A 27,219-nucleotide genomic window follows, 5' to 3' on the forward strand; every position below is an offset into this window, starting at 1 on the left:
AGAGTCTACAAATCATTTCTAGCACTGAAGGTTTAACATGGATTTCCTTGTCAATACTGGTGTAGAGCACCTCCACAGGCCACACAAATATGCATAAGTTAATACTAGAATATATAATCACTGGCAGCTTGGCAAATCCACTGGTGTAATACAATCCAGGGGATTTTCACAGACATCATACCTAAAGACTTCAGGGATCTAATTTAATTTCACCACAGACGCTGGGAATCCTATTATGTTTTTAGTATGAGTGGAAAAAGTCACAGTCATGACATTGAGGCTCTGCCCGTGGTTATTTGTATTCTCTCAAACCGTTCGCAGCCAGGCACTGTTTGCTCATCAAAAATAGGCCACTCTATATTTTGCCTAAGCCTAACATCAAACACTACAGTATGTCCATAATTCTTTCCCCCTTTCAAAGACTGAACACAGACAGAATTACCAATGACTGATGAATCCTCCTACCTTTTTGTCACTCAGTCCAGAGACTGTGTCAGTGTATTGCTCCTGGATCATGAAGGCTGCCAGGTTGGCAGTGTAGGAGGCCAGGAAGATGACAGCGAAGAAGGCCCATACCAGAACCATGACCTTGCTGGTGGTGCCCTTGGGGTTCTCAATTGGAACAGAGTTGTTGAAGACGATGCCCCACAGCAGCCACACAGACTTCCCAATAGTGAAGGTGGGGCCTCCGGGATCTGGAGAAGACAGGATGGTGGTTGTGGTAAAGACAGAAGGGATTCAGAGAGGGCGTATATAACATGRGTTTGCATTCCATTTCAATGTCATTTAATATTTTCTGTGATATAATATAGAGTTCTTTCAACCTACTTTTCCGTGACTTTCTACCTTTGCMGATACGGGAGGGTAGAGGTAGAGGGAAAGGTGGTCGGAGCTGACACTCACCCTTGGCGCTCACCAGACTCCGGTTGTACCCCACAGGGCTGCAGTACTCAAAGATAAACACTGTGACAGCTACCACCGTTAAGCACATCACAAACATCATCACCCACACCGCCGGACTGTAGGGCTCTATAGAGGAGGAGGGAGAGAGGAATCAGAACACCTATAGAAGAATCAGAACATCTTTCTGGCAAWRGTTGAAACCATGTGCTCTGACAGCTGCTTGCTAGATAATGGCAAGGACAACGTGGTATTGTATTACCATAGTAGCACACTGTCAGCAGCTTCTGAAAGGGATGCTCTTTAAGAAGTATTAAAGTAAGTAGCGTAGCCTTGAACGAGCCTTGTCTTTTGCGAGTCGAACCACTTTGTAGCGTGAGGCAGCTTGTTGTACGATATATTCAGTTGTGAGTTCTAAACTCTGTCCAGAGAAAGTACTATTTGCCATCTCTGTTTTCAGATGGTAAAACAAGCTTTTTTAAACCAAGTCATTTGTTATCTCTGTAGAGAAACGTTTTGTTTGTTTACATGAGCAGGTTTAACGTGCTCACCAAGAAAGGCAGAGGGTGAGACGGTCCCATTGCTCCTGGCGACCATCACACTGATCCCCGTCTCCACGAACGGCACGGAGAAGTCGATAATTTCTGAGCGCTCTTCGTTTATGGTCAGCGAGCCAATGGCCATGTCCGCCCGCTTGTATACCACCTATGGAGAACGGAAGAGGACATTTTTATGACATAGAAAGTCTACAGTCTATATGTTCCATGATCTGTAATAAATTGAACACTGTAGTAGGTGGGATTAGGGATGCCCCCTGTTGACCTGTTTGATTCATTTTATCTATCAACATTGATATGCAAGACTTAAATCCCTGTAGGTGATATACAGTGTGTACAGTATTATCCCTGATATACTACACAACCCATCCAGACAGATGCAGATAACAGCCCYTGGTATCTACCCACCCATTCATGCAATGTCATCCATCATGCAATATCAATCCTAATTCCTAATCCATTAGATATTGTTGCATATAGCATAGACCTAATACCTGTTACAGAAGTCCCTGGCTCCGGGTGACAAAGTGTTACCAGCAGCAATTGTGCATTGTAAACACTGGCATACCAGACACCCCCCGCAAAGCAGGGGGCCCACGAGCCAAGGGGGCCCCACGAGCTCTGGGGGTCCATGCGCCTGTCATTGATGTCATCATTTTGACAGTAACCCTTCAAAAAGTAATTCATAAACCTTTTACATTTTTCAGGAATGTGACTGAAAAAGTGAAAAAAAATTATAAACTGATTAAAGGTATAATGGGATTTCAGTGAACAAATGTTGTAAGGATCTGGGTGTAGCTGGTGCAGAGGAGTCAGGCGCAGGAGAGCAGAGATGAGTAACAAAAGGAACTTTACTCAAAAATGTAAAATACATGAAGTAACACCAAGCCCACAAACATCGGACCGAACTTACAATAAACAAACACGCACAAAAACCATGGGGAAAACAGAGGGTTAAATAATGAACATGTAATTGGGGAATTGAAACCAGGTGTGTAAAACAAAGACAAAACAAATGGAAAATTAAAAGTGGATCGGCGATGGCTAGAAAGCCGGTGACGTCGACCGCCGAAGCCGCCTGAACAAGGAGAGGGACCGACTTCGGCGGAAGTCGTGACAAATGTTGTGGTCAAGGCTACGACAGCGCCATTGCAACGAGTGGCACTTACTCAGGTGTTCAAAAGCATATATCAGACCGAGAGCCTAATGCTTATTAGGTCGTTCTTCATAAGTTTTTGTTTATAAAACCATCTCTCTGCAGAAGCGACAGTTACAGAGATGGTAAAAACAGCCTGATTGCCATAGCAACATCAAGGAAACTGGGCAGAAGGGAGTTGTGCCAGTTTTGTAACGTCTTTAATTGAGCCTCTCATTCTCCTTAATTGCCGACCGCAAGATGTTACGGAAAGAGATGAACTGTATAGGAAGCTATGGGGACAGGTCGTCTGGATACAGGATGGTCAATAAATTGGCAGATGCAAACAGATTATCATCTTTAGCAGACAACAGTTCTTGAGGGCTTGAACAAAAAAATGGTTTGCAACTTCGTTCATACTGGTGAATTGGCGTTTGACTTGTATGGCTACAATATCAAGAGTCCCTTATCTCGGGTATATCTTGGCCTGTATCGTTCAAGACTAAGTTTAAATTGTGTGCAGCTGTCTTTCCTGACAGTCTCAGGAAAGACTGTCTGGYTTAGCAATACTCAGAACAGAAAAATAGTCGGGCCCGCAACCTGGACCTACAGGCTGTGGTGAAAACATTTACAGACAAAAAAGGAGGACTTCAGAACACCAGGTTCAGGACAGAATTAAGGTAAATTTWATTGATTTAATGAAATTTACTATGAATATTGCAGCCCATTTGTGTAGTCTATTAGCCGGACAAAACAATAAAGAGTGACTGAATTTATCCTCAAGCCAACAACTTATTTTCCTATTCTTAGGCWATTTGATGTGACATTTTTATAAATAGCAGCTAAATACGGTATATAGCTATAGATAGTACACTGCATAATGAAACATTCCCTAGTAAGCTAGTGTCTTCAGGGTGGACTGACTGTATTGTTTGGTATTATTAGTCTGGTTTTATGCACAACTTTCTATCCAATCTGGGAGAGAGCCCGAGGACGTCTCATGTCATGCAGGTTAAGGTAGCCTATACAGGACAGTTGTATATTTCAAAAATATTACATTTACGTTTAAGTCATTTAGCAGACGCTCTTATCCAGAGCGACTTACAAATTGGAAAGTTCATACATATTCATCCTGGTCCCCCCGTGGGGAATGAACCCACAACCCTGGCGATGCAAGCACCATGCTCTACCAACTGAGCCACACGGGACCACAGACCACAGCTATTGGTAGCTGATTAGTATGCTGTTGCATCTAATATTTATTTTACAATCTGCAATGGTTGAATTTCCAACTGTAATTACTGTAATTACATTATTGCCACGAGCCAGCAGTATAAATATTACAGCATTTCGACTCCGTGTGTAGCTTTGTGAAATGTTAAGCTTAATATGAGAAAATGATGACCAAATAGGCCTACCAATAAACATTTATCCATTAGCTAATGCAAAGCTAAACCCTGGCACCACAGAAAGCCTATCATTGATTTGATAGGCATGCAGCTGCATAGACCTTGCGGAGATCCAGAGAAACTGTGTCATGCCAGTGGTTGTGAAGCTGATAACCCTATATAAAGGTTGTTGCTAGTCTAGTCAGTCAGTCCTGTTGTTCTACCCCTGGCAGATCCTCCCTCCCTTCCCCGCAGTATGATATCTCCTCTTAATCACCTCTACTGACGTTTTCCCCTACACACTGTAATGTTAGACATGCTTGTGATGGACTCGCCAGTGGGTTTACAGTCCAGGCACTCTGCCTGGCATTGTGTCAGCGTTACCGGTGCTACTGTGGCCAATGCCCCAGTGAGAACAATAGCTTCCCTGAAACTATTATTTTTTTAACTCTTCCGAACTGGTCGCAAAAATAATGAACTTTCAACAACTTCCTTCTGGGAAAACTTCCCTGTTATTCCAGAAATTATGGTTGGAGGATTCAGATTTCCTGCTTATGATTCTGAAATACACCAATGGGTTTTCGGGAAATCCAGGGCAATTTATTTGAAATGTGCAACTCTACACTATAGTCTAGTTTCCTTTATTTGGATTTGGACCATAATAATATTGTTTTTTATTAAGGGCAATTAGTTCATCGTTATTATTACTTTTTCTTTTTAATGTTTATCTGAACTCAGCGCCAACATTGTCACACTGATCTGTTTCACCTGTCTTTGTGATTGTTCAACCCCCCAGGTGTCGCCCATTTGCCCCATTATGTGTATTTATACCTGTGTTCTCTGTTTGTCTGTTGCCAGTTTGTCTTGTCTCGTCAAGCTACCAGCGGTTTCCCGTAACTTCTGTTTTTCTTTAGTCCCTGTTTTCCCAGTTTTGACCATTCTGCCTGCCCTGACCTGAGCCTGCCTGCCGTTCTGTTACTTCGGACTCTGCTCTAGATTTACTGACCTGACCTATGTTTGCTGCCTGTTTTTGTAATAAATGTTTGTTATTTCGAACTGTCTGCATCTGGGTCTAATCATGAGGTCTGATAAACATAACCTAAATCAACAATGTCAAGAATTGAAACAGACGACATTTTGAATGGTGTCTTGAGCTCAGAGGAGGCAGAAAATGCTCTGTCATCATTATATGAAATGTGCTAATTGATCATATTTATTTTACAGTTATATTTAATATGCAAACTTTTTAGCAGGTGGTAATTATAATGCTTGTAGAATAACCATCATCTCCTTACCTCTCCGATCATGCCTGTTCCAACTGCCTCTGACCAGCTTGCCGTGCTTCCCGTTGGTGACCAGGTAGAGGTCGTATGAGAATTTGGTGGTGCGAGACGATTCTTGAGGATGTCTATGCAGAAACCCTTACAGCACAGTTTGGTGTAGGGCTCAGTATGACCTACAATACTGGGGAGACAGAGGACAAAAAAATACACTAGAATGTTTGTTTAAAACATTTGCCCAATGTTGCAAGAACATTCCTAGAACGCATTTAATCTCTTCTTTAAAGGTTCTAGTTTGTGGGAACAATCTGGTGAGAACATTGTGGGGCCATAAGAAAAGATCTGTTCCCAAAACACACAAACTGTCCAGTTGTGCAGACAATTCTACAATGTTTCTTTTAGGGGGCAAAAAACATTCACCTGAAGTTGCAAGAACGTTGCTAGAACCTATTTTGTCTATTCTTTAAAGGTTTCCAGAATGTTTCCTTTTGTTGTTGTGGAACAGTCTGGTGGGAACATTGTGGGGACATCTGAAAAGATATGTTCCCAAAAAACAAAATCTGTTCAGTTGTGCAGATAATTCTATGTTTCTTTTAGGATAAAACAAATACAAAGTATGCTCAGTTGTGATAACATGCATACAATGTTTAAGTTAGGTTGCACAGCACATTCCTATAATGTTGTAAGAATGTTGACAGAACACCTGGTCTAAGTTCTTTAAAGGTTCCCAGAACATTTCATTAAGTTATGGGAGTTGTCTGGGATGTTGCAAGAATATTCTTGTGATATTCACACAGGATGCAAAAAACATTCCCACAATGTTGCACAATTTCCAAATAAGTCCGTTTTTATGACGTTCATGGAATATTTATTTTAGGTTTAACATAATATTCCATTGAGGTCCACACAATATACATTTGACCTTGTCTTGAAGGTCCTCAGAAATGATCAAAAATGTTATATTTAAGTTTGACCTAATATTACCACAACATTCTCAGCACGAGAATTTGTAGCTCCTTAAAGCATGATAAAGCAGATTGGAATACATCCCCATTATGTTTCTCTTCTGATTTAATGGCAATTTGCATTTGAAGGTGATCTAGAGACACATGGCATTTTAATTTCTTTCAAAGAACATTTGAACATTTACACATTATTTAATTCAGTCGCACACGACTCCAACACCATCATTAAGTTTGCAGATGACACGACTGTGGTAAGGCTGATCACCGATGACGATGAGACAGCCATAGGGAGGATGTCAAGAGACCTGGCAGTGTGGTGCTAGGACAGCAACTTCTCCCTCAACGTCAGCAAGACAAAAGAGCTGATCGTGGACTACAGGAAACGGAGAGCCGAGCACACCCCCATTCACATCGACAGGGCTGTAGTGGACCGGGTCGAGAGCTTCAAGTTCCTCGGTGTCCACATCACTAAGAACCTATCATGGTCCAAACACACCAACACAGTTGTGAAGAGGGCACGACAACACCTCTTCCCCCTCAGGAGGCTGAAAAGATTTGGCATGGGCCCTCAGATCCTCTAAAAGTTCTACAGCTGCACCATTGAGAGAATTTGACTGCCTGATCACCACTTGGTTTGGCAACTGCTTGGCATCCGACTGCAAGGCYCTACAGAGGATAGTGCGTATGGCCCAGTGCATCAATGGGGCTGAGCTCCCTGCTATCCAGGGCCTCTATACCAGGCGGTGTCAGAGGAAGTTGTCAAAGACTCCAGCCACCCAAGTAGTCATAGACGGTAAGTAAGCATTTCACAGTAAAGTCTACACCTGTTGTATTCAGTGCATGTGACAAGTACAATTTTAATTTGATCATAGGACATTTCATATGTTGACAATCTGCATATGTGGGTTCTGAACCTGCAATGTTCGGTTCTCAAGCCAGGTCTTTTATCCTCTGCAACACCAGGGAAGCTGTTGTAGCATRGATTGATACACTCACAAAAGCTTGGATTGCTTTCGCTGCAAAGCATATTTTCAAAATCTGACACGATAGGTGGATTAACAAAAAGCTAAGCTGTGTTTTGGTATATTTCACTTGTGATTGCATGATTATAAATATTTGTAGTAATATTTTGCGCCCTGCAATTCAGCGGTTGTTTAGGAAAAGGATCCCGCTAAAGGGATCCGTAGCGCAGAGAAGTTAACAAAACTCCAAAACCAAAATTACAAAATAAATAAAAGTGGGTACAAGAACCCATCGCGCAACAATACATATACACGAACATACAAACAAACAATCTCCGACAAGGACATGATGGGAAACAGTGATGGGATTGAAACCAGGTGTGAAGGAAAACAAGACAAAATCAATGGAAAAGGAAAATGGATCAGTGATGGCTATAAGATCGGTGACGTCAAGGAGCAAGGAGAGGGACCGACTTCGGCGGAAGACGTGACAAAAATATAATACAAGAAAAAAAACAACGTTCTTGTATTTGTTTTAACCATCATCTTTGAAATGCAAGAGAAAGGCCATGATGTATTATTCCAGCCCAAGTGCAATTTAGATTTTGGCCACTAGATGGCAGCAGTGTATGGGGCGGCAGCGTAGCCTAGTGGTTAGAGCGTTGGACTAGTAACCGAAAGATTGCAGATCAAATCCCCGAGCTGACAGGGTACAAATCTGTCGTTCTGCCCCTGAACAAGGCAGTTAACCCACTGTTCCTAGGCCATCATTGAAAACAAGAATTTGTTCTTAACTGACTTGCATAGTTAAATAAAGGTAAAAATAAATAAATGTGAAAAGTTTTAGACTGATCCAATGAACCATGGCATTTCTGTTCAAAATGTTGTATCAAGACTGTCCAAATGTGCKTAATTTGTTTATTAATAACTTTTCATGTTCAAAATTTTGCACTCTCCTCAAACAATAGCCTGGTATTCTTTCACTGTAATAGCTACTGTAAATTGGACAGTGCCGTTAGATTAACAAGAATGTAAGCTTTCTGCCTGGAAAATGTTCTTGTTACTTACAACTTCATGCTAATCGCATTAGCCAACGTTAAGGGCTTGTAAGTAAGCATTTCATTGTAAGGTCTACAACTAAAAATTCAAAGATTTGATTTGATTTGATATTTATTGGACCGTTAGAATGTTGGAGTCAAAATGACTAGGTTTGGCTTGAAGGGGTTCCCTCCAGGCCAGGGTTTTCTAGTGTTAAGGCCAGTACAAAGGCAGTCCAATTCATTCCTAGATCTGAAAGGAACAGCTATGATTGAATCAAGAATGCAGACAACAAAAATATTGTTGTGAAATGTAATTAATCTCCTCACGGCTATCGGTTTTCTGTATATGAATATTGGTTTGTTTGTTACCATTGCAGCTTGTTGTTGATTGAGACAGACAGGGTGTGAGTTGATTAATATAAAGGTGGCCATTTGTCGCTCATCCAGGGTTATTAATCGGTGGAGAAATGCTATTGGTTGAGAGTTTTTGGCGATATTCACAAGTCTTCACCTGATTCATGTTCTTATTGAATAACGACTACAGAGCTCCTGTACATGGATTGAATGTGAATGGAAGAGATGAGTGACCAATGGCATGTCATAATGATTCGATAATGCATGGGGATGAATTAGGAACTCAGCTAATGTGGCCATTTTCAATCAAGATAGTCGATGCACCAATTCCACCCATCAGGTTACAAACAGTAAAAACATTGTTGTAAACACATCTATTCTGGTTTCATAAAAGCCCATCGTTAACTTCATGCTCCTGGAGCAATAGAACAAGAGGCTTCAGCTTATATGGCAAACATCTCATTAGCATGATTTCCTAAAGGAGATGTAGGAGGAAGAAACATACCAGAAGAAGGTGGAGGAGGGAGAGTGACAGAGAGAAACAGAATGGTATAAAAAGACCTCCTTGTTGTGTGCCCAGGAGCTGACGTCAAGAGTGGGGTTGCAGGGAGAACTGGAGGGACTGGGCGGCTCCACAGGCCTGCGCATTATGTCATGGCTGCGACAGATGGACGGACAGCTGGGGCTGACCAAAACAAATCTGACACAAATGAATCACAAACAAACAAAGGCAGGAGTGAAACACAATGCTGGATTATTTGCTGCCTGGCTAATGGCGGGCTTGTCCATGGCAGATAACCAGCCTGCATACTCAATCCTGTAGACCTTGCCCCATTACCAATGTCTTTTGGGGCTTAAAGCAATACTTCCTCTTCAGGCATTGCTCTGTCTCTTTATCTCGACCCCCCCCCCCCGTTCCCTATCCTGGGCGAAACAATTTGACCTTAACCTCAATGCAACATACACATCCTTATGCTAAACCATGGTAACGAAGTGTACACCAGCATGGGGCCCACTACATGTGGAGCGGCTGGAATGACCCTAACAAAGTGAGCTTTACCTGTATACACAACCACTGTAATGAGAGAGAGAGAGAGAGAGAGAGAGAGAGAGAGAGAGAGAGAGAGAGAGAGAGAGAGAGAGAGAGAGAGAGAGAATCCAGGGGAACTAAATGGACAGCACTAGCTGTGCATATCAAGTGGAGGAAGCTGACGCTGGTATAATCCATTCCTCTAAATTATCAACAGGATTACCAGGAATGTGATGAGGAAAATGTCCTCCAGTTTCACACTAACTGGATTATGGGAGCGTCGTTGGAATATGTGGGTGGAAAACATAGTGACGTCATTAACAGTGTGTTGGAGACTTGAACATGGTTCAAATTAAACATTGACTCTTGGGGGTCCCCAGCGTCTCTTAGGGGCACACAATGTCTCTTGGAGGCGCACATATTTGACTTTTTTCAAGGGACCACATTGATATTGCAGCAGTTCGAGGATGTTAAAAACCTCCAGTATAGAGCTAAGGAGAAAACAGACAGTCAGAAAGAGGAGGGGCTCATTCCATAGCTCACTGACAGTGGCACATAGGGAGGGGCGGTGTGGGGGACCAAGTGAACCATGATGAGATGCAGAGAGCACTAATGACACATCACCCTTAACCTCCCTCAGACCTTCAGACTAATGGAGTGTGCCCTCAGCCCTCAGACACATGGGATGAGGAGGAGGGCCAGGGGCAATGAGACGCGCAGACAGCCGATGGAGGCGCAGAGCTGCAGCCGCAACAAAAGGAAACAAATGAAGTGTTTGGAGGAAACTAGCGAGTGGTGTGAGACATCGCAGAGTAAACAGACAGGTCCCAACATCCCCTGTCTCACCAGCTGCCAGGGATCACCGCTGGGAGGTTAAGTGGGCTTCTGATTAAATCCAAACAGGTTTGGGAATATAAGACAATATGTGTGTGTGTGTGTGTGTGTTTGTGGTGTGTGTTTGTGTGCATGTGGTGTGTGTTTGTGRGTGCGCATGTGTGTTTGCTACAAATGTGTGTGTGTTGTTGTCACCACAAAAACAATTATTTGTGTAAATGGGAATCTGCTTGTTGTCTGAAGGAAATCCAAAGGCTCAGTTGTTTTGGGTCCCTATATCCAGCAGGAATCCCTTGAAACATTCACCTTTGAAACAAACTTAATTGGACCACGGTGCTGTGGATTGTTCCTGCCAATGTYTGGCTCGGGGGGCTCACCCACTGCTGAACCCAGTCTCAGTTTTAATCAAATCAACSTATTATCATCTCGCTCTCATTAGGCAAAATTGTTATAWGATGACATCATCGTRTAACYTCAACGCTACTGTTCACCTAGGGATCACCAGCAATGGCAAGAGGCTAATGCGCTGACGTYTGGTCACTGTAAGGGTCTGTAACAAGCTAGTGAAGTGAAAAACATCACAAAGAGCTTTACAGAAGAATAGGACTTGTGTCTCTGGACAACCTGACACATAAGGAGGAGTTATATCAGTCTGACCACAGTGGAGCAGAGTGAACAGAGTGACTGTTTGTTTTGTCTCTTCAAGGAGGAATAAGCGTGTCTCCATGCGAAGCCGCACAGATGGTCCGGTATGCAGGCTTCCTCGTTTCTCTCATCTGCTGAGGGCTTGAGGGATTGGAACAGAGGGCCCAGAAATACTCCCGCCTGACGGATGGCTCGTGGCGCTGGCACCCAGCTCGGAAGAGTCGTGTAGGTGTGAGTTATGGGCGATACGGGCCTCAGCGGGAGTCTTGGGGCATGGAAGCGGTTTCTGAGAGAGGCCGCTGATGGCCCTTAATAAATGAAAATGCCAGGTCCTCTAGCTCCCTGTCCTGCCGGCCAGGAAATATGACTGGCGGCCAGGATTAAAAAAACACCACAGCCCTGGGGTCCATTATTAGCATCAGCCCCCAGGGCTGGTCTTTAGTGGCATGGCTGTTGGTGTTTTACCATTATCAATCATTGGGCCTCTATCTCAACCCACTAACTGCATCATTTAGTTTCTTACTTGGTTTAGCCAATTTCTCCCATATGAACTCAAGGAAAATGTTTCCTTGTTCAACATGGCAAACTGCAATCTAAGTCAAGACAAAACACACTAGAACTATGCAGATTATAATAATGGGGTGTTTGGTCAGTGCAAGCTYAAAAAAYATCTGGTCTGCTTCCCAAGCAGATTTTCACTGAATTGAGCTCATCCCCTCTTCTCATTAACAACCATTGTCAGTAATGGATAATGTTTCCTTTCCCCATATCCATTCACTAATGAACATCACTATCAGTCTRTAGGTGTCCAGGATTGATGAGGCGGCCTAATCGGCCCATCTAATTGATATCCCAGCAAGCAGCACATATATTTCCCTTATTGAGTCACTGTGATTACTGTGATGTCGCACTCTGGCTGTCTGCTTTAATGAAGATCTCACCCCATTGTATGATAAGGACTCATGGCTGGGCTAATGGTAGGGGAAGAGACTGTTCATCCTATTCACACCTAATGGCACTCTCCAAGTTACAGTCCAAATGAATCAACCACAGCATGTTCAACATGTTGGAGCTGTCATTAATATGGTGTCTGTGGTAGTTCTTAGCTCAGTTTACGTTCAACAAGTAGTGGCAACAGTCATTCAGGGAAGGTGTGGGAGAGCCCCACCTGATTTGAGCCCCACCCGTTCAGCTAAATAATGTGTTGCCTGTTTTGCATGTTATTTTGGGATTAATATGTGTCACATATCAGTTTGCAAACWATAAAAAATAAATTAAAATTGTTAATAAAGCAGCTTACAAACATGGTCTCTTTTTTGATTTCTTGAGTAAGWCAGCTCCAAAATGCAGGTGTTTCAGCCTAGCTCAGTGCTCTCTGTGGTGGTGGGGCAGCCAGCGGAAAATACGGGGAGTTGGTGATGTTCTTTAGTTGCGCCGTGATTGGCTCAGTGTTCTGTCACTCATGGGGACACTACCGCAAAATCTACAGAGAGAGCTCGAAAATTCAAACCCCATTAGGTGCTGCAATAGAGTTACATTAGAAGTGTCCATCCAAGAAGGCTCAAGGTCATTGGCCACAGATAAAAGGATGTCAAATCACATTATATCTACCATAGCTTTGATTGGACAGATCATGTCAACATCATACTTTCAAAATCTTAGCTAGCAAGCTGGACAAGCAGTCATCATCATGAATTACGTCAATCTACTGGCAAATTATTTTCAATCCTTGTCATATGAAGAAAAATTATAGATAAAACGTATCTATACGTGCTCATCGGCCATTGGGCATAAACATTACACAACAAGTTTGAAATCGCAAATTCAACAATGAGAGGTTTGGAAGAAATCAGTGGATAACTGCAAACATTGCAAAGCAATCACTAGCCTGCTATTCAGTGGATAGGGTGTGTGGTCCAAGTCTGGGTTTAAGAGTCTTTTTTCCAAGCTTAAAAGGATAAACACCCACATGCCATGAGCCAGAAAAGGTTGAATACATTGGTCATGCTGGGAACTCTGAAAAAAACAAGCTCCGACTGGGAAAATACGTTTTGAACGGTCATCCAACTCGGAAATCCGGCCTCTTCTAGAGCTCTGACCTGAAGATCACTGACTTCATGATTCGACATTGTTTATTTCAGAGTTCCCAATTGTCTTGAAAGGACCATAAATCCAGAGAATGCCAGACTTTGATGACAAAGTTTGATTACAAAATAGGCCCATGTGCCTCACCCTAATAATTTGGTCCCTTTCCCCATCATAATTTAGCCTACTGTTCTGACTTGGTGATGCACATGTAGCCTATAGCTTGTTTTAGAGAAATGTAATAATTGAATATTGTAAGAGCTTTCATTGTCTGCTTATATGTCTCCTTTATTTATCCTATGGTTCTGACTTGGTATACAGCTAGAATACTGTAAGAACGACCCATGTTCTGAATTATGTCACTGTACATTTCAAAAGTGGTGAACAAATAGTTATATTGACTATGTCCGTCCTAGATCGCTCATTATTGTCTTAAACGAAATTACGGATTGCCTCTTATCGTCCGCTTATGCCATAGATTGTACATCTCAATTGTCAGTAGAACCACATTTTTGTTTTAAGCAAGTCAGCCATATCAGTTTTTTTTAAAGGCAGTAAACGAGGCTTAATGAACTGTTTCGCTGCCAGACAAGTCTCTGCTGATAGCCAGGTGTAGCAGTGTTAAGGATTCACTCCATGGTGCTGAACAGCTTTAAGTAGGCCCTAATGCCACTCTAAATAATGCCACTTTAATAATGTCTACATATCTTACATTACTCATATCACYTGTATATACTGTATTGAGACCCAATCACTGGACACTTTAATAAATGCCACTTTAAACAGTGCCACTAATAATGTTTACATATCTTACATTACTCATATCACATGTACAGTATATACTGTATTTTATACCATCTACTGCACCTTGCCTATGCCGCTCGGCCATCGCTCATCCATATACTTATATGTACATATTCTCATTCACCCCTTTAGATTTGTGTGTATTAGGTAGTTGTTGGGGAATTGTTAGATTACTTGTTAGATATTACTGCACTGTTGGAACTAGAAGCACAAGCATTTTGCTACACTCGCATTAACATCTGCTAACCATGTGTATGTGACCAATACAATTTGATTTGATTTGAACAGTTTGTGGGCACTGTTTGTCACCATTATAGTGCAATTCATGTATTATTTAGTGTTGTGTTGTGTTGTTGTAGTGGCTTTGCTGGCATGCAGCTAAAAATGTTTTGGGGAGTTTGCCCCACCAAGATATACATGCTAAAATCGCCACTGACAACAAGTAATGGTTAGTGAAACAGGATAATGGATGTACATCACCATAGTAGTACACTACACTTTTATGCTCTGTTTCATTCTTCTCATCAGAAAAAGTTTGTCGTCATTAATATCAGAGAGGAATATTGTTCCACTCACGTCTCTGTTTTGTTGGACTGGCGGCGGCAGGGCACAGTGTTGCTGACACAGGTCCCAGTCATGGGGTCGACAGCCTCCACTATGACAAAGGGACGTTCCTCCAGTGTGGCCACAGTCAAGTGTCTGTTATCTGATACGGGCTCCAGATAGGTGCCGTAGCGAGGCCACACCGGGTATCTCATCTGCAGGATCCCCATCTCATAGTTCCCCACCTGGAAGAGGAGAGAGAGATGGGAAAATAACAGGCATGAGTCATACTTTAGCTTATCGGTATTCAAACCTGCAATACAATCACATCTCAAACTACTCCTCAGAGATTCGTGTCTGATTTCCATGCAGCCGTGTGGGAAATGCCAGGATAGATTAAGTCGAGGAAATGTTATTTCCAGGTCTAAAGTTTTTGTTATCAATTTTCCTGTGTATTATATTATAGAAAAAACTAAATACATTTTACTGTTGAATGCTAAGTGATGGATTCTCTCATTTCCACAAGGAAAACATACAGTCGATCAAATATATATCAGGATGCAGAAAGACAASATCTTTGCCKATTTRAAATAGACCTCAACAATCCTGAGGCAKACACTGWGYAGTTGCACSACCTGTGACGTCTCCTTGRACMAAGTTAGAGAAGTTTGTCTAGTCTCACTCTGAACATCTGTACTTAAGCTGTGAGGATCAGCCGGTCACAGAGGACCAAACTCTTCATCTGTTGTTTCCTCCATTACCAAACACAGTTGTCCATCTCAGTGGTGAGGAAGTAGTTCAGTATGCTGAACAGCACTTCTCTGCTTCATTGSAGTGACTCAGAAAAAAAGTGATCACACACAGTAATTAAACTGTGGCTTTCACAGAGCCCAAAGCAGTAACACTTCTATTATTGTTCTCTATGGTTTTATGTGTTGAGAATGAGGTTGTAAACTTTTACATAGTGATGATGATTTAACTGTTCTTAATGGCACACACATTGTGCCTTTAATCAGTGAAGTTCCATAATTAAGAGTTGTTTAAGGTTAAACAAAGAGTCAAATAAGTATTCTTTCCAGAATGTTTTTGTGTTAATTGTTTTTTATGCCTCGTAATTATTACGGAGATACATTAAAATGGATCGTGAACTGTGTTTATAATTGTATTCATTGTTACTGTGTTTGAGAATAGAGCATATTAACCAACTTTTATGTTTCTGTCAATATATTGGCGGATTGTCACACGTATCAGCAACAAAAGCCTGCAGGGTAAAACCATTTCATTGCTCACATTAACAACATTTAACAACATGTTTGTGTTCAATCAACTACCTCTACAATGGCAGAATACTGGTCAATAACTTTTTAGAATGMARGYATTGCACTGCCATCTTTAATTCATGTCAGGGGTCACTAAAATGATGCTTTGCCAACTCTGAGGCATCTAAGATGCAATAAAGTGAGCATTGAAAGTTACAACCTTACAATAACAATAATAATATTTGACATTTCCCGGCTGCCGAGTGGGGCAGTGGTCTAAGGCACTGCATCTCAGTGTTAGAGGGGTCACTACAGACACCCTGGTTCAAATCCAGGCTGTATCACAGCAGTCTAAGGCACTGCATCTCAATGCTAGAGGAGTCACTGGTTCAAATCCAGGCTGTATCACATGGGTCTAAGGCACTGCATCTCATTGCTAGAGGAGTCACTACAAACACCCTGTTTCAAATCCAGGCTGTATCACAGCGGTCTAAGGCACTGCATCTCAGTGCTAGAGGAGTCACTACAGACACCCTGGTTCAAATCCAGGCTGTATCACAACCGGCTGTGCTTGGGAGTCCCATAGGGCGGCGCACAATTGGCCCAGCATTGTCCAGATTTGGCCGGCGTAGGCCACCATTGAAAATAAGAATTTGTTCTTAACTGACTTGCCTAGTTAAATAAAGGTTACATTTAATAAAAAATACATTATTTTACAGCAGTCAAAGACTGCATAATTCTGCTTACTTTGGAAAATGATTGGCTGTCCTAAACATTTTATCAGGAGGCCAACCCGTACCACTGACAAATGCCTTTGCTTCATAATACTCTCTCCTACTAATACTGGAGGTTATCTGATTATTGCAGTCATTATTGTCAGATGTCATAAAGGACAACAAAATACAACTATTAGAATATCCTCTGTTTTACTGGTATGCTTAGTTATTCCTGTCTCTCCTGCCGGACTATTGATTAATCCTCTTGTTTRCCTTTCCCCCAGTTTATGGGCCTTGTCAATGGATCACAATGGTAAAAGAGAGCGTAAGAGTGTCCCCTCACTCTTTTTACTGGCTTTACAGAGCCAAACCTCTTTGTTTGTGTCAAAGACCAGACTTATCAGTGTGCCTTTGTAACATATTGGAGATGAGAGAGGAAGCCAAGATCTCAAATACCTATAGCCTGTCTGGATCCCCAGACTTCTTCTCCTTGTCTCCTTCTACATCTCTTCTTCTTCTCCTCCTCTTCTTCTTCTTCTTCTTCTTCTTCTCTTCTTCTCCTCCTCTTCTTCTTCTCCTTCTCTTCTTCTCCTCTTCTTCTCCTTCTCTTCTCCTTCTCTTCTTCTCCTCCTCTCCTTCTCCTCCTCTTTGTCTTCATCTTCTTCTCTTCATCTCCTCCTCTTCTTCTCCTTCTCTTTTTCTTCTTCTTCTCTTCGTCTTCCCCTTCTATTCTTCTTCTTCTTCTTCTTCTTCTTCTTCTCCTTCTCTTCTTATTCTCTTCTTCTTCTCTTCTTCTCATTGTCTTCTCCTTCTCTTCTTCTCATTGTCTTCTCCTTCTCTTCTTATTCTCTTCTTCTTCTCTTCTTCTCTTCTTCTCATTGTCTTCTCCTTCTCTTCTTATTCTCTTCTTCTTCTCTTCTTCTCATTGTCTTCTCCTTCTCTTCTTCTCATTGTCTTCTCCTTCTCTTCTTCTCCTTTTCTTCTTCTTCTCTTCTCCTCGTCTTCTCCTTCTCTTTACCTTCTCTTGTTCTCCTTCTTCGTCTTCTCTTCTTCTTCCTCTTCTCTTCTTTTCTTATCCTCCCCCTCTTCTCCTTCTCTTCTACTTCTTTTCTTCTTGTCTTCTTCTCCTCTTCTTCTACTTCTTTTCTTCTTGTCTTCTTCTCCTACTCTTCTACTTCTCTTCTTCTTCTTCTTCTCTTCTCTACTTCTCCTTCTCCTTCTCTTCTTCTTTGAGCCTCAATTCGTTGGGGCATGGACTCTACAAGGTGTCGAAAGCGTTCCATAGGGATTCTGGCCCATGTTGACTCCAATGCTTAGTTATGATTTTCCCTGATACACATGGGAAACTGTTGAGCGTGAAAACCCCATCAACGTTGCTGTTCTTGACACACTCAAACCAGTGCCCCTGGCACCTACTACCATACCCTGTGAAGGGAATTAAATATTTTGTCTTGGCCATTCACCCTCTGAATGGCACACATACACAATCCATGTCTCAATTGTCTTAAGGATAAAAAAGTATTATTTAACCTGTCTCCTCCCCTTCATCTACACTGATTGAAGTGGATTTAACAAGTGACATCAATAAGGGATCATAGCTTTCACCTGGATTCACCTGGTCAGTCTATGTCATGGAAAGAGCAGGTGTTCCTAATGTTTTGTACACTCAGTGTAAGTTTGCCTCCTTGATCTGCAATGAATGAGCATGTTTTCTTGTTATTCTTTTGAAGTATCACTCCAGGTAATTTTTTGAGTAGCTCAGATATTTCCAGTAACAGTTTCAAGATGAGTCTTTTAGATCACGTCCAGCAGTAAGCTTGTTGACTTGTCATCCTCAAAGTGTACTCACTACACTGCAACAGCTACAGCGCATTCATTTTCTGTTGTATTTTTAATTGCAACCTTTCCATTGGCACAAGCTGTCAATAGACTACTACTCTCTCTCTCTCTCTGACCAACCACACATCTGATAGCCTTCAGTACAGCGCGCTGTCAGACCCTCCAATTACAGAGGCATAGGCCTCAGTTTCAATAACATACCTGAAATTAATAGGAACCAACCTTGAGAGAACATCGATGGCACGTAATAAACTGGAGAAGGCCCGGAGCTGTTTACCCAGAGCTGTGGTTTGGCCCAACATGCTCTGACACACATCAACCTCCATTCAACCACTGAATGCATTTAAGGAAGAAAACCGACCTCCACCTCCCTTCAGTGTCTACTCCCTACTGGGAACCCCCTGACAATATCAACCGTCAATAAGAAGGGCATTACAGGTAGAGGGAAGGTGTGTTGTGAAGGTGGGATGAATATGTGAGACAAGGTTCTGTTCGCTAAGAGTCGGTGGCTCTGAGGTAGTGGAACGCTAGGCAGGCTCATTTMAATAGCTGGTGTTTATAGGGAGATTGTCAGARGTGTAATCACACTAGGCCTGTGGTATGGAGAGACACCGGGTATAGTGGCCGGTTAGGACACTGTGATTGGTAGGAGGCAGTTAGAGCAAAATGCTAGCCTATAAGGTGGACAGCCTGTATTTTGTAACAGGTGATGCAAAGGAAACGTAACAGCCCACAATATGCCCAAGTCAAGACCTGTCAGTGATAGTTCATGAAAATACACGGTGAATGAGGCAGTAAATCATGTGTTGTTAATAACACTTTTTGTGGTTTTTCCTTTCGTAATGAGCAGGCTATATAGCCTTATTAACTTGTAGTCAGATAACACAAAGAACAACCCTAGTTTTACTGATTGGGAGGAATATAATGAAGTGTAATGTCTCACCTTATCCCACTGTCTCTCTCGATCTAAGGTGATGATGACCATAGCTGGGTTGATCAGGTACCCTTCAGGGTTGAACGAGAAGTCGTTGTGCTCCCATGTTACGTTTAACATGTGCCTGAAAACAAGGGAAATCAATCAAAGAGTTAAATACTCATTACAACATTATACTAATAGTCGTTAATGTCCATTAATCCAATCTTCCAATGGTTTCATCCTATTTCTAAAGCACTACCTGCTGCTTGTTGTGTACATAGCTATCGACATGTTGTGAACTCCCTGTCATCACGCACTGCGAGGCTGCTCTCTCACCTCTCCTCCCTCTCTCTCTCAGTCCAGCAGAGGTGATGAAAGCATGCTGGGTAATGAACGGGCCCTCTGTCTAGTCCATGTGAAAGGCTCGTTTAATCTGGTAATCTGTGATAATCTTATTAACAGGCGGAGTGATTTATAATCATAAGCTCATTAAAAAGAGACCTAATTAAATGAGGTGTTGAATCTATTGACCGCCGAGGAGAGAGCGAGGTACTGCACCGTTTGAATAGGGAGGTCTGTGAGAAAGAACAACATTGTGCCAGGGAGGGAAATAAAGGAGTGGAGAGCAGACGAAGAGTGCTATACCTGGCTTTGTTCTGCCTGCCGGACCCTCATATTACCAACTTTGGTCATTGTTATTCCACTCAGGATGTTTTGGTCTTTAAAGTGGAAAATCGTAGGGGTTGGAAACAGCAGCATGACTCAAATCAAAGGCTGAAATACAGCTGCCCAGACGGTTCACCTTTTTCATGAAGGATTTCGATTTACAAAAAGAGAAGTTATTTCCCTCAGGCTAACCACTTTCAGAAAAGAGAAAATTACTTCTGAGGAGAAAGTGATGTTTTAATACCACTGAAATGTGTCAGATTTCATATTACGATCATGGTCCACAAAAATGTATAAAGAAATCCCCTTGTATCCTGCCTGGAAACTCTCCAATCCTCCCAGTCCAGTCTCAATGACCTTGGCTAGTGCCAAATGCTGACGCTGAATCTGTTTTCCCTACAGAAGCGAAGCCTCCCTTTGGCTGATTAAAAATGTTCTGTTCAAATAGGATTTGRTCCATGTTCCCTGGCACAGATGGCACCAGATTGCTCTTTTGGGCTGGGCTGGGCTGGGCAGGTATGACAGGCCACATCATCTCTCTGTGATGCCAGTACTTCCAACAGTGAGGTGATGGGACAGAGGCAGGGTGAATGAGTTGGCAGGCAGGGGTTAAGGGAGTGACAGGGAGAGTACCATGTTGCCCCCCACCACAACATTAAGCAGATGGAAAGCCACAGCTAAATGACTGTTGAGCAACTGTTGACTGATGTTGCCAACTCTCTCTCTCTCTGTTTCAAGTCAGTCCTTCTCAATCTGCAACAGTTACAGTTGAAGTCGGAAGTTTACATACACTTAGGTTGGAGTCATTAAAACTGTTTTTTCAACCACTCCACAAATTTCTTGTTAATAAACTATAGTTTTGGCAAGTCGGTTAGAACATCTACTTTGTGCATGACATAAGTCATTTTTCCAACAATTGTTTACAGACATATTATTTCACTTATAATTCACTCTATCACAATTCCAGTGGGTCAGAAGTTTAGATACACTAAGTTGACTGTGCCTTTAAACAGCGTGGAAAATTCAAGAAAATTATGTCATGGCTTTAGATGCTTCTGATAGACTAATTGACATCATTTGTGTCAAATTGGAGGCGTACCTGTGGACGTATATCAAGGCCTACCTTCAAACTCAGTGCCTCTTTGCTTGACATCATGGGAAAATCTAAAGAAATCAGCCAAGACCTCAAAAAAAATTGTGGACCTSCACAAGTCTGGTTCATCCTTGGAAGCAATTTCCAAACACCTGAAGGTACCACATTCATCTGTACAAACAATAGTACGCAAGTATAAACACCATGTGACCATGCAGCCGTCATACCGCTCAGGAAGGAGACGCATTCTGTCTCCTAGAGATGAACGTACTTTGGTGCAAAAAGTGAAAATCAATCCCAGAATAACAGCAAAGGACCTTGTGAAGATGCTGGAGGAAACAGGTACAAAGGTATCTATATCCACAGTAAAACGAGTCCTATATCGACATAACCTGAAAGGTCGCTCAGCAAGGAAAAAGCCACTGCTCCAAAACCACCATAAAAAAGACAGACTACGGTTTGCAGCTGCACATGGGGACAAAGATCATACTTTTTTGAGAAATGTCCTCTGGTCGGATGAAACAAAAATAGAACTGATTGGCCATAATGACCATCGTCATGTTTGGAGGAAAAAGGGTGAGACTTGCAAGCCGAAGAACACCATCCCAACCGTGAAGCAGGGGGGTGGCAGCATAATGTTGTGGGGGTGCTTTGCTGCAGGAGGGACTGGTGCACTTCACAAAATAGATGGCATCATGAGAAAGGACAATTATGTGGATATATTGAAGCAACATCTCAAGACATCAGTCAGGAAGTTAAAGCTTGGTCGCAAATGGGTCTTCCAAATGGACAATGGCCCAAGCATACTTCCAAAATTGTGACAAAATGGCTTAAGGACAACAAAGTCAAGGTATTGAAGTGGCCATCACAAAGTCCTGACCTCAATCCTAAAGAAAATTTGTGGGCAGAACTGAAAATACGTGTGTGAACAAGGAGGCCTACAAACCTGACTCAGTTACACCAGCTCTGTCAGGAGGAATGGGCCAAAGTTCGCCCAACTTATTGTGGGAAGCTTGTGGAAGGCTACCCTAAAGGTTTGACCCAAGTTAAACAATTTAAAGGCAATGCTACCAAATACTAATTGAGTGTATGTWAACTTCTGACCCACTGGGAATGTGATGAAAGAAATAAAAGCTGAAATAAATCATTCTCTCTACTATTATTCTGACATTTCACATTCTTAAAATAAATTGGTGATCCTACTGACCTAAGACAGGGAATTTTTACTAGGATTACATGTCAGGAATTGTGAAAAACTGAGTTTAAATGTATTTGGCTAAGTTGTATGTGAACTTCCGACTTCAACTGTATCACTTAATCTCTCCATTTTGGTTGGCTTCTCTTATTGGCTTCTCTTATCTTCTCATTTTTGTTGGCTTCTCTTGTATGAACAATCTACAACCTACAGTATGTCAGTATGACCCCTTCCATCCCCCCACCTCCACTCACCTGAACAGTGTATCATTAGAAGATGCCCTAATAGGGCTGTGGCAGTCATTGTGGCCCTCGGGGATGAAGCCCCTCTGTTTGCGGAAGCTCTGCACCCCTTTGACCACGATGGCCACCCCATCCCGCACCCTCTTCCTCAGGCTCATTCGCCAGCGGTCGGTGATGATGCTGATGAGGCCCACAGGGAAGCTGRTTGGTGGGGGCATGTCTGGGTTCCCCGCGGCAAGGCTGGGGAGGATCCAGATGTAGCCAGGCCCCAGCAGGCCGGCCTCTCCGGCCATACTGAACAGGTACTGGGCCTCTTCGTGGGAGCAGTATACCAGCAGTACCTGGGCATCGATCTGCTGCAGCAGGCGCCGTGCCCGGATGTCGTTCATGCCGTCGGCAGACATGTCGAAGGTCAGCACGTCCTGCAGTTCCCACATGAAGTAGCTGGTGTCAGTGAAGGTCTTGACATAGTCCACGTAGACCTCGTAGCCCGGGTACAGGCTGGTGATGACCACGAAGCTGTCCCAGTTGTACTCCTCCATCACCTTGAACATGCCGTTTATCTGCTGCTCGATGGAGGAGCCCAGCTGGAGGAACGTGGAGCCATCGCCCTGCAGAGAGACACAGACAGCAGAGTGAGCACAGATAACAGCCCTTAATGGATAGTTAATTTAAGCTCAATCAATTTGCTCAATTTATCTAACAAGCACAATTAAAACCTTCTAATGATCTAATGCAATGACTTTGTTAAAAGCCTGCTTAGTGGCAATTATATGATTGTGTTTTATGTAATTKAGCCAGGCATATGTAAAAAATAAAATAATAATCAAGAAATGACAGTAGAATCCTGAGGGTAGCTTGACAGTGTGTCTGTGTGCTCCGTCCACACCGTCCAGCTCCTGACCACCAGCCAGCCCACCCAGAAGTGGTGTGTAGTCTCTGGGCTGAGAGGCAGTCCTCTACAGTAAGTGATTCTGTTTGGTGTTACTCTCCCTGTAGCCCAGGCACCATTCATCACTTTAACCCATGTGTCTCCCACTTGCCATGGCAACATTGGCCCTCATATATACTTGGCACTATCATTGAGCTCACTGTCGTCGTCGGAATGAGACCAAAGCGCAGCGTGGAACGTGTTCATAATTTAATGTTCACAAAAACACTCAAACAAAATGACAAACGCCGAAAATTAAAGCGCACAGTTCTGTCAGGGAAACAACACCCCACAAAACCCAAACCGAAAATGACAACTTATATATGATCCCCAATCAGAGACAACAATAGACAGCTGCCTCTGATTGGGAACCACACACGGCAAAACAACAAAGAAATAGAAAACATAGATTTTCCCACCCGAGTCACACCCTGACCTAACCAAACATAGAGAATAAATAAGGATCTCTAAGGTCAGGGCGTGACAGTCACTGAGCCCCTGTTTTCTCTTTTTATCTCTCACTTTTCTCAAGATGTCTCTCCTCTTTGACCTTGGAGAGAGGAGTATGAAAATGCTGTGTTGTGTTTACTAAAGTGATCCAAGAATTTTGAGGAAGATCAGAGCTGTTTCTTGTCTGTGTGTGTGTTTGTAAGAGCGTTTGTCTTGTTAAAAACTTCTTGTCAATAGGGGGGCGCTGTTTTCACTTTGGAAAAAATCGTGCCCAAATTAAACTGCCTCGTACTCTATTCTAGATCATACAATATGCATATTATTATTACTATTGGATAGAAAACACTCTCAAGTTTCTAAAACTGTTTGAATTATATCTGTGAGTAAAACAGAACTCATTTTGCAGCAAACTTCCATACAGGAAGTGAAAAATCTGAAAACGATGCTCTGTTCCAGGGCCTGCCTATTCAATTGCCTTATATTTATCGATATACATGCACTTCATACGCCTTCCACTAGATTGTTCAACAGGAGTGGAAGGTGGAATGGGGTGTCTAGCTTGATCTGAGGCCGAACAAGAGCTTTTGGTGACAGGTCTGGAAATTTCTTTGTCTTCTCTGGCGCGCGAAGTACGTCGACATTGTCTTCTGATAAGCGTTCGGTATACACGGCGGATATCTCCGGCTCTGATTTTATTTGATACATGTGATAAATAACATCATAAAGTAGTTTTTTTCAACCGAGTTTTATCAGTTTATTCAACGTTTATTGGGACTTTTGGAATTTTCCGTTCTTTGCGTCAAGAGAAGATGGGCATGTTCGCGCCACATGGCTAGCTAAGGTTGCTAATTCGACAGGAGAAAAGGACATTCTAAAACCAAACAACGATTTATTCTGGACAAGGACTCCTTGTACAAGATTCTGATGGAAGCTCAGCAAAAGTAAGAACAATTTATGATGTTATTTCGTATTTCTGTGGAAAATGTTATTTCTATTCTCCGCCGTTTTGGCGGGCGCTGTCTCGCAATAACGCAAGCTGTTTGTTATGGTAAAGTTATTTTAAAAAATCTAACACGGCGGTTGCATTAAGAACCAGTGTATCTTTCATTTGCTGTACAACATGTATTTTTTAGTAAAGTTTATGATGAGTTCTTTGGTCAGATTAGGTGAGTGTCTAAAATAGCTCCTGACATTCTGGGGAAATGTTGCTACATTTTACAATGTATAACCACGGTTTGCAGCTCTAAATATGCAAATTTTCGAACAAAACATAAGTGTATTGTATAACCTGATGTTATAAGACTGTCATCTGATGAAGTTGTTCAAGGTTAGTGATTAATTTTTATATCTTTTGCTGGTTTTTGCGAATGCTATTCATGCGGTGAATAAATGCTTTTGTGTGTTTGGCTATTGTGGTAAGCTAATATAATGCTATATTGTGTTTTTGCTGTAAAACACTTAAAAAATCGGAAATATTGGCTGGATTCACAAGATGTTTATCTTTCATTTGCTGTACACACATGTATTTTTCATAAATGTTTTATGATGAGTATTTAGGTATTTCACGTTGCTCTCTGTAATATATTCTGGCTGCTTTGGTGATATTTTTGATGGTAGCTGCAATGTAAAACTATGATTTATACCTCAAATATGCACATTTTCGAAACAAAATAAATTTATTGTATAACATGTTATAAGACTGTCATCTGATGAAGTTGTTTCTTGGTTAGTGACTAATTATATCCTATTTGGTCGGTTTTGTGATAGCTACCTATGCGGTAGAAACATGGTGAAAATATGCGGTTGAGTCTTTGGCTATTGTGGTTAGCTAATAGAAATAGATATTGTGTTTTCGCTGTAAAACATTTTAAAAATCGGAAATGATGGCGGATTCACAAGATGTTTATCTTTCATTTGCTGTATTGGACTTCATTTGCTGTATTGCTATTCAGCTTTTTTGACAAGGAGGATCCCGATCCGGGATGGATATTAAGTAAAGGGTTTAAGTATGTTCAGGGAACAGAATAATATATGTTTTTTTTCCATCAATCTTGTTGAAATATTCATATTCCGTAATGGTCTTGGCATAAACATGTTTCTGCAACCTGGGAAGGCTATGGCTGAACAGGGCAGGGTTTAATTTTTGTGTTTCTTACGAGAAAATAACAGAATCCATCATTGTTTTAAAACTGCTTATGACCCATACAGTACATTTCGTGTTGGATGCCATTGATATGTCTTGACTCTAAGAGAAGTTAATGATTGTTTTATTGGTTTTGATATAAGCACGCTGCTCATAGAAATCATTGCACCATAATTGCTTTGTAAAACCAACAGCACATCGTAAATCATGTGCACCCCCAGTGAATTGTAATGATAAACCAAGTGTATATAAAAAGTTACATCAATTACAGAGATTTTACTGTTTAACTGGTTGGCATATCTGGTTTGATCATTAAGACTTTCACTTTTTAAATTACGTTGTATAAACGGCAACTTTATAATAAATAAAAAGCTAATAATATTCTTTCACCCCAAATAAATCTATAAAGTAGATTGAATGATAATATGTTTTACTTTTGCCCCTCCTAAGTGAGAATGATTTTGGTAAAGCTCAGTTCTTGATACTATGCAATTTACACATACAGTTCCTTCAGAAAGCGTTCACACCGTTTGACTTTTTCCACTTTTGTTGTGTTAGAGCCTGAATTTAAAATGGATTCAATTGAGTTTTTTGGTCACTGATCTATAAACAATACCCCATAATGTCAAAGTGGAATTATGTTTTTTGAAATGTTTTACAAATGAATAAAAAATGAAAGTTGAAATGTCTTGAGACAATTATTCAACCCCTTTGTTATGGCAAGCCTAAATAAGTTCAGGAGTAAAAAGTCACATAAAAAGTTTAATGGATTCACTTTGTGTGCAATAATAGTGTTTAACATGATTTTTGAATGACTACCTCATCTCTGTACCCCACACATACAATTATCCTTAAGGTTCCTCAGTCGAGCAGTGAATTTCAAACACAGATTCAACCACAAAGACCAGGGAGGTTTTCCAATCCCTCGCAAAGAAGGGCACCTATTGGTAAATGGGTAAAGGAGGGGAGGAGGAGGATTATTTAAGATACTGTTTGAAGAGGTAGGGTTTCAGATGTTTTTGGAAGATGGGCAGGGACTCAGGGGTAGCTGGTTCCACCATTGGGGTGCCAGGACAGAGAAGAGCTTGGACTGGGCAGGGGTGGGAGGGCCAAGAGACCTGAGGTGGCAGAACGGAGTGCTCGGGTTGGGGTGTAGGGTTTGAGCATAGCCTGAAGGTAGGGAGGGGCACTTCCCCTTGCTGCTCCGTAGGTAAGCACCATGGTCTTGTAGTGGATGAAAGCTTCAA

General features: G+C 41.9%; 1 protein-coding gene across 1 annotated transcript in view; it reads right to left on the bottom strand.

Annotated features, from left to right (window-relative positions):
- Positions 1 to 27,219, bottom strand: part of LOC111980118 (glutamate receptor ionotropic, NMDA 2C-like) — a 50,803-nt gene that overhangs the window by 6,113 nt on the left and 17,471 nt on the right. The window contains 9 exon segments of the mRNA XM_070449791.1: positions 443 to 695; positions 904 to 1,029; positions 1,452 to 1,605; positions 5,276 to 5,290; positions 5,292 to 5,374; positions 5,377 to 5,444; positions 14,556 to 14,767; positions 19,280 to 19,394; positions 22,461 to 23,059. Of these exon segments, the coding sequence (XP_070305892.1) occupies positions 443 to 695; positions 904 to 1,029; positions 1,452 to 1,605; positions 5,276 to 5,290; positions 5,292 to 5,374; positions 5,377 to 5,444; positions 14,556 to 14,767; positions 19,280 to 19,394; positions 22,461 to 23,059 (1,625 nt within the window).

The sequence above is a fragment of the Salvelinus sp. IW2-2015 genome, linkage group LG20 (assembly GCF_002910315.2).
Source record: "Salvelinus sp. IW2-2015 linkage group LG20, ASM291031v2, whole genome shotgun sequence".
Taxonomy (NCBI): domain Eukaryota; kingdom Metazoa; phylum Chordata; class Actinopteri; order Salmoniformes; family Salmonidae; genus Salvelinus; species Salvelinus sp. IW2-2015.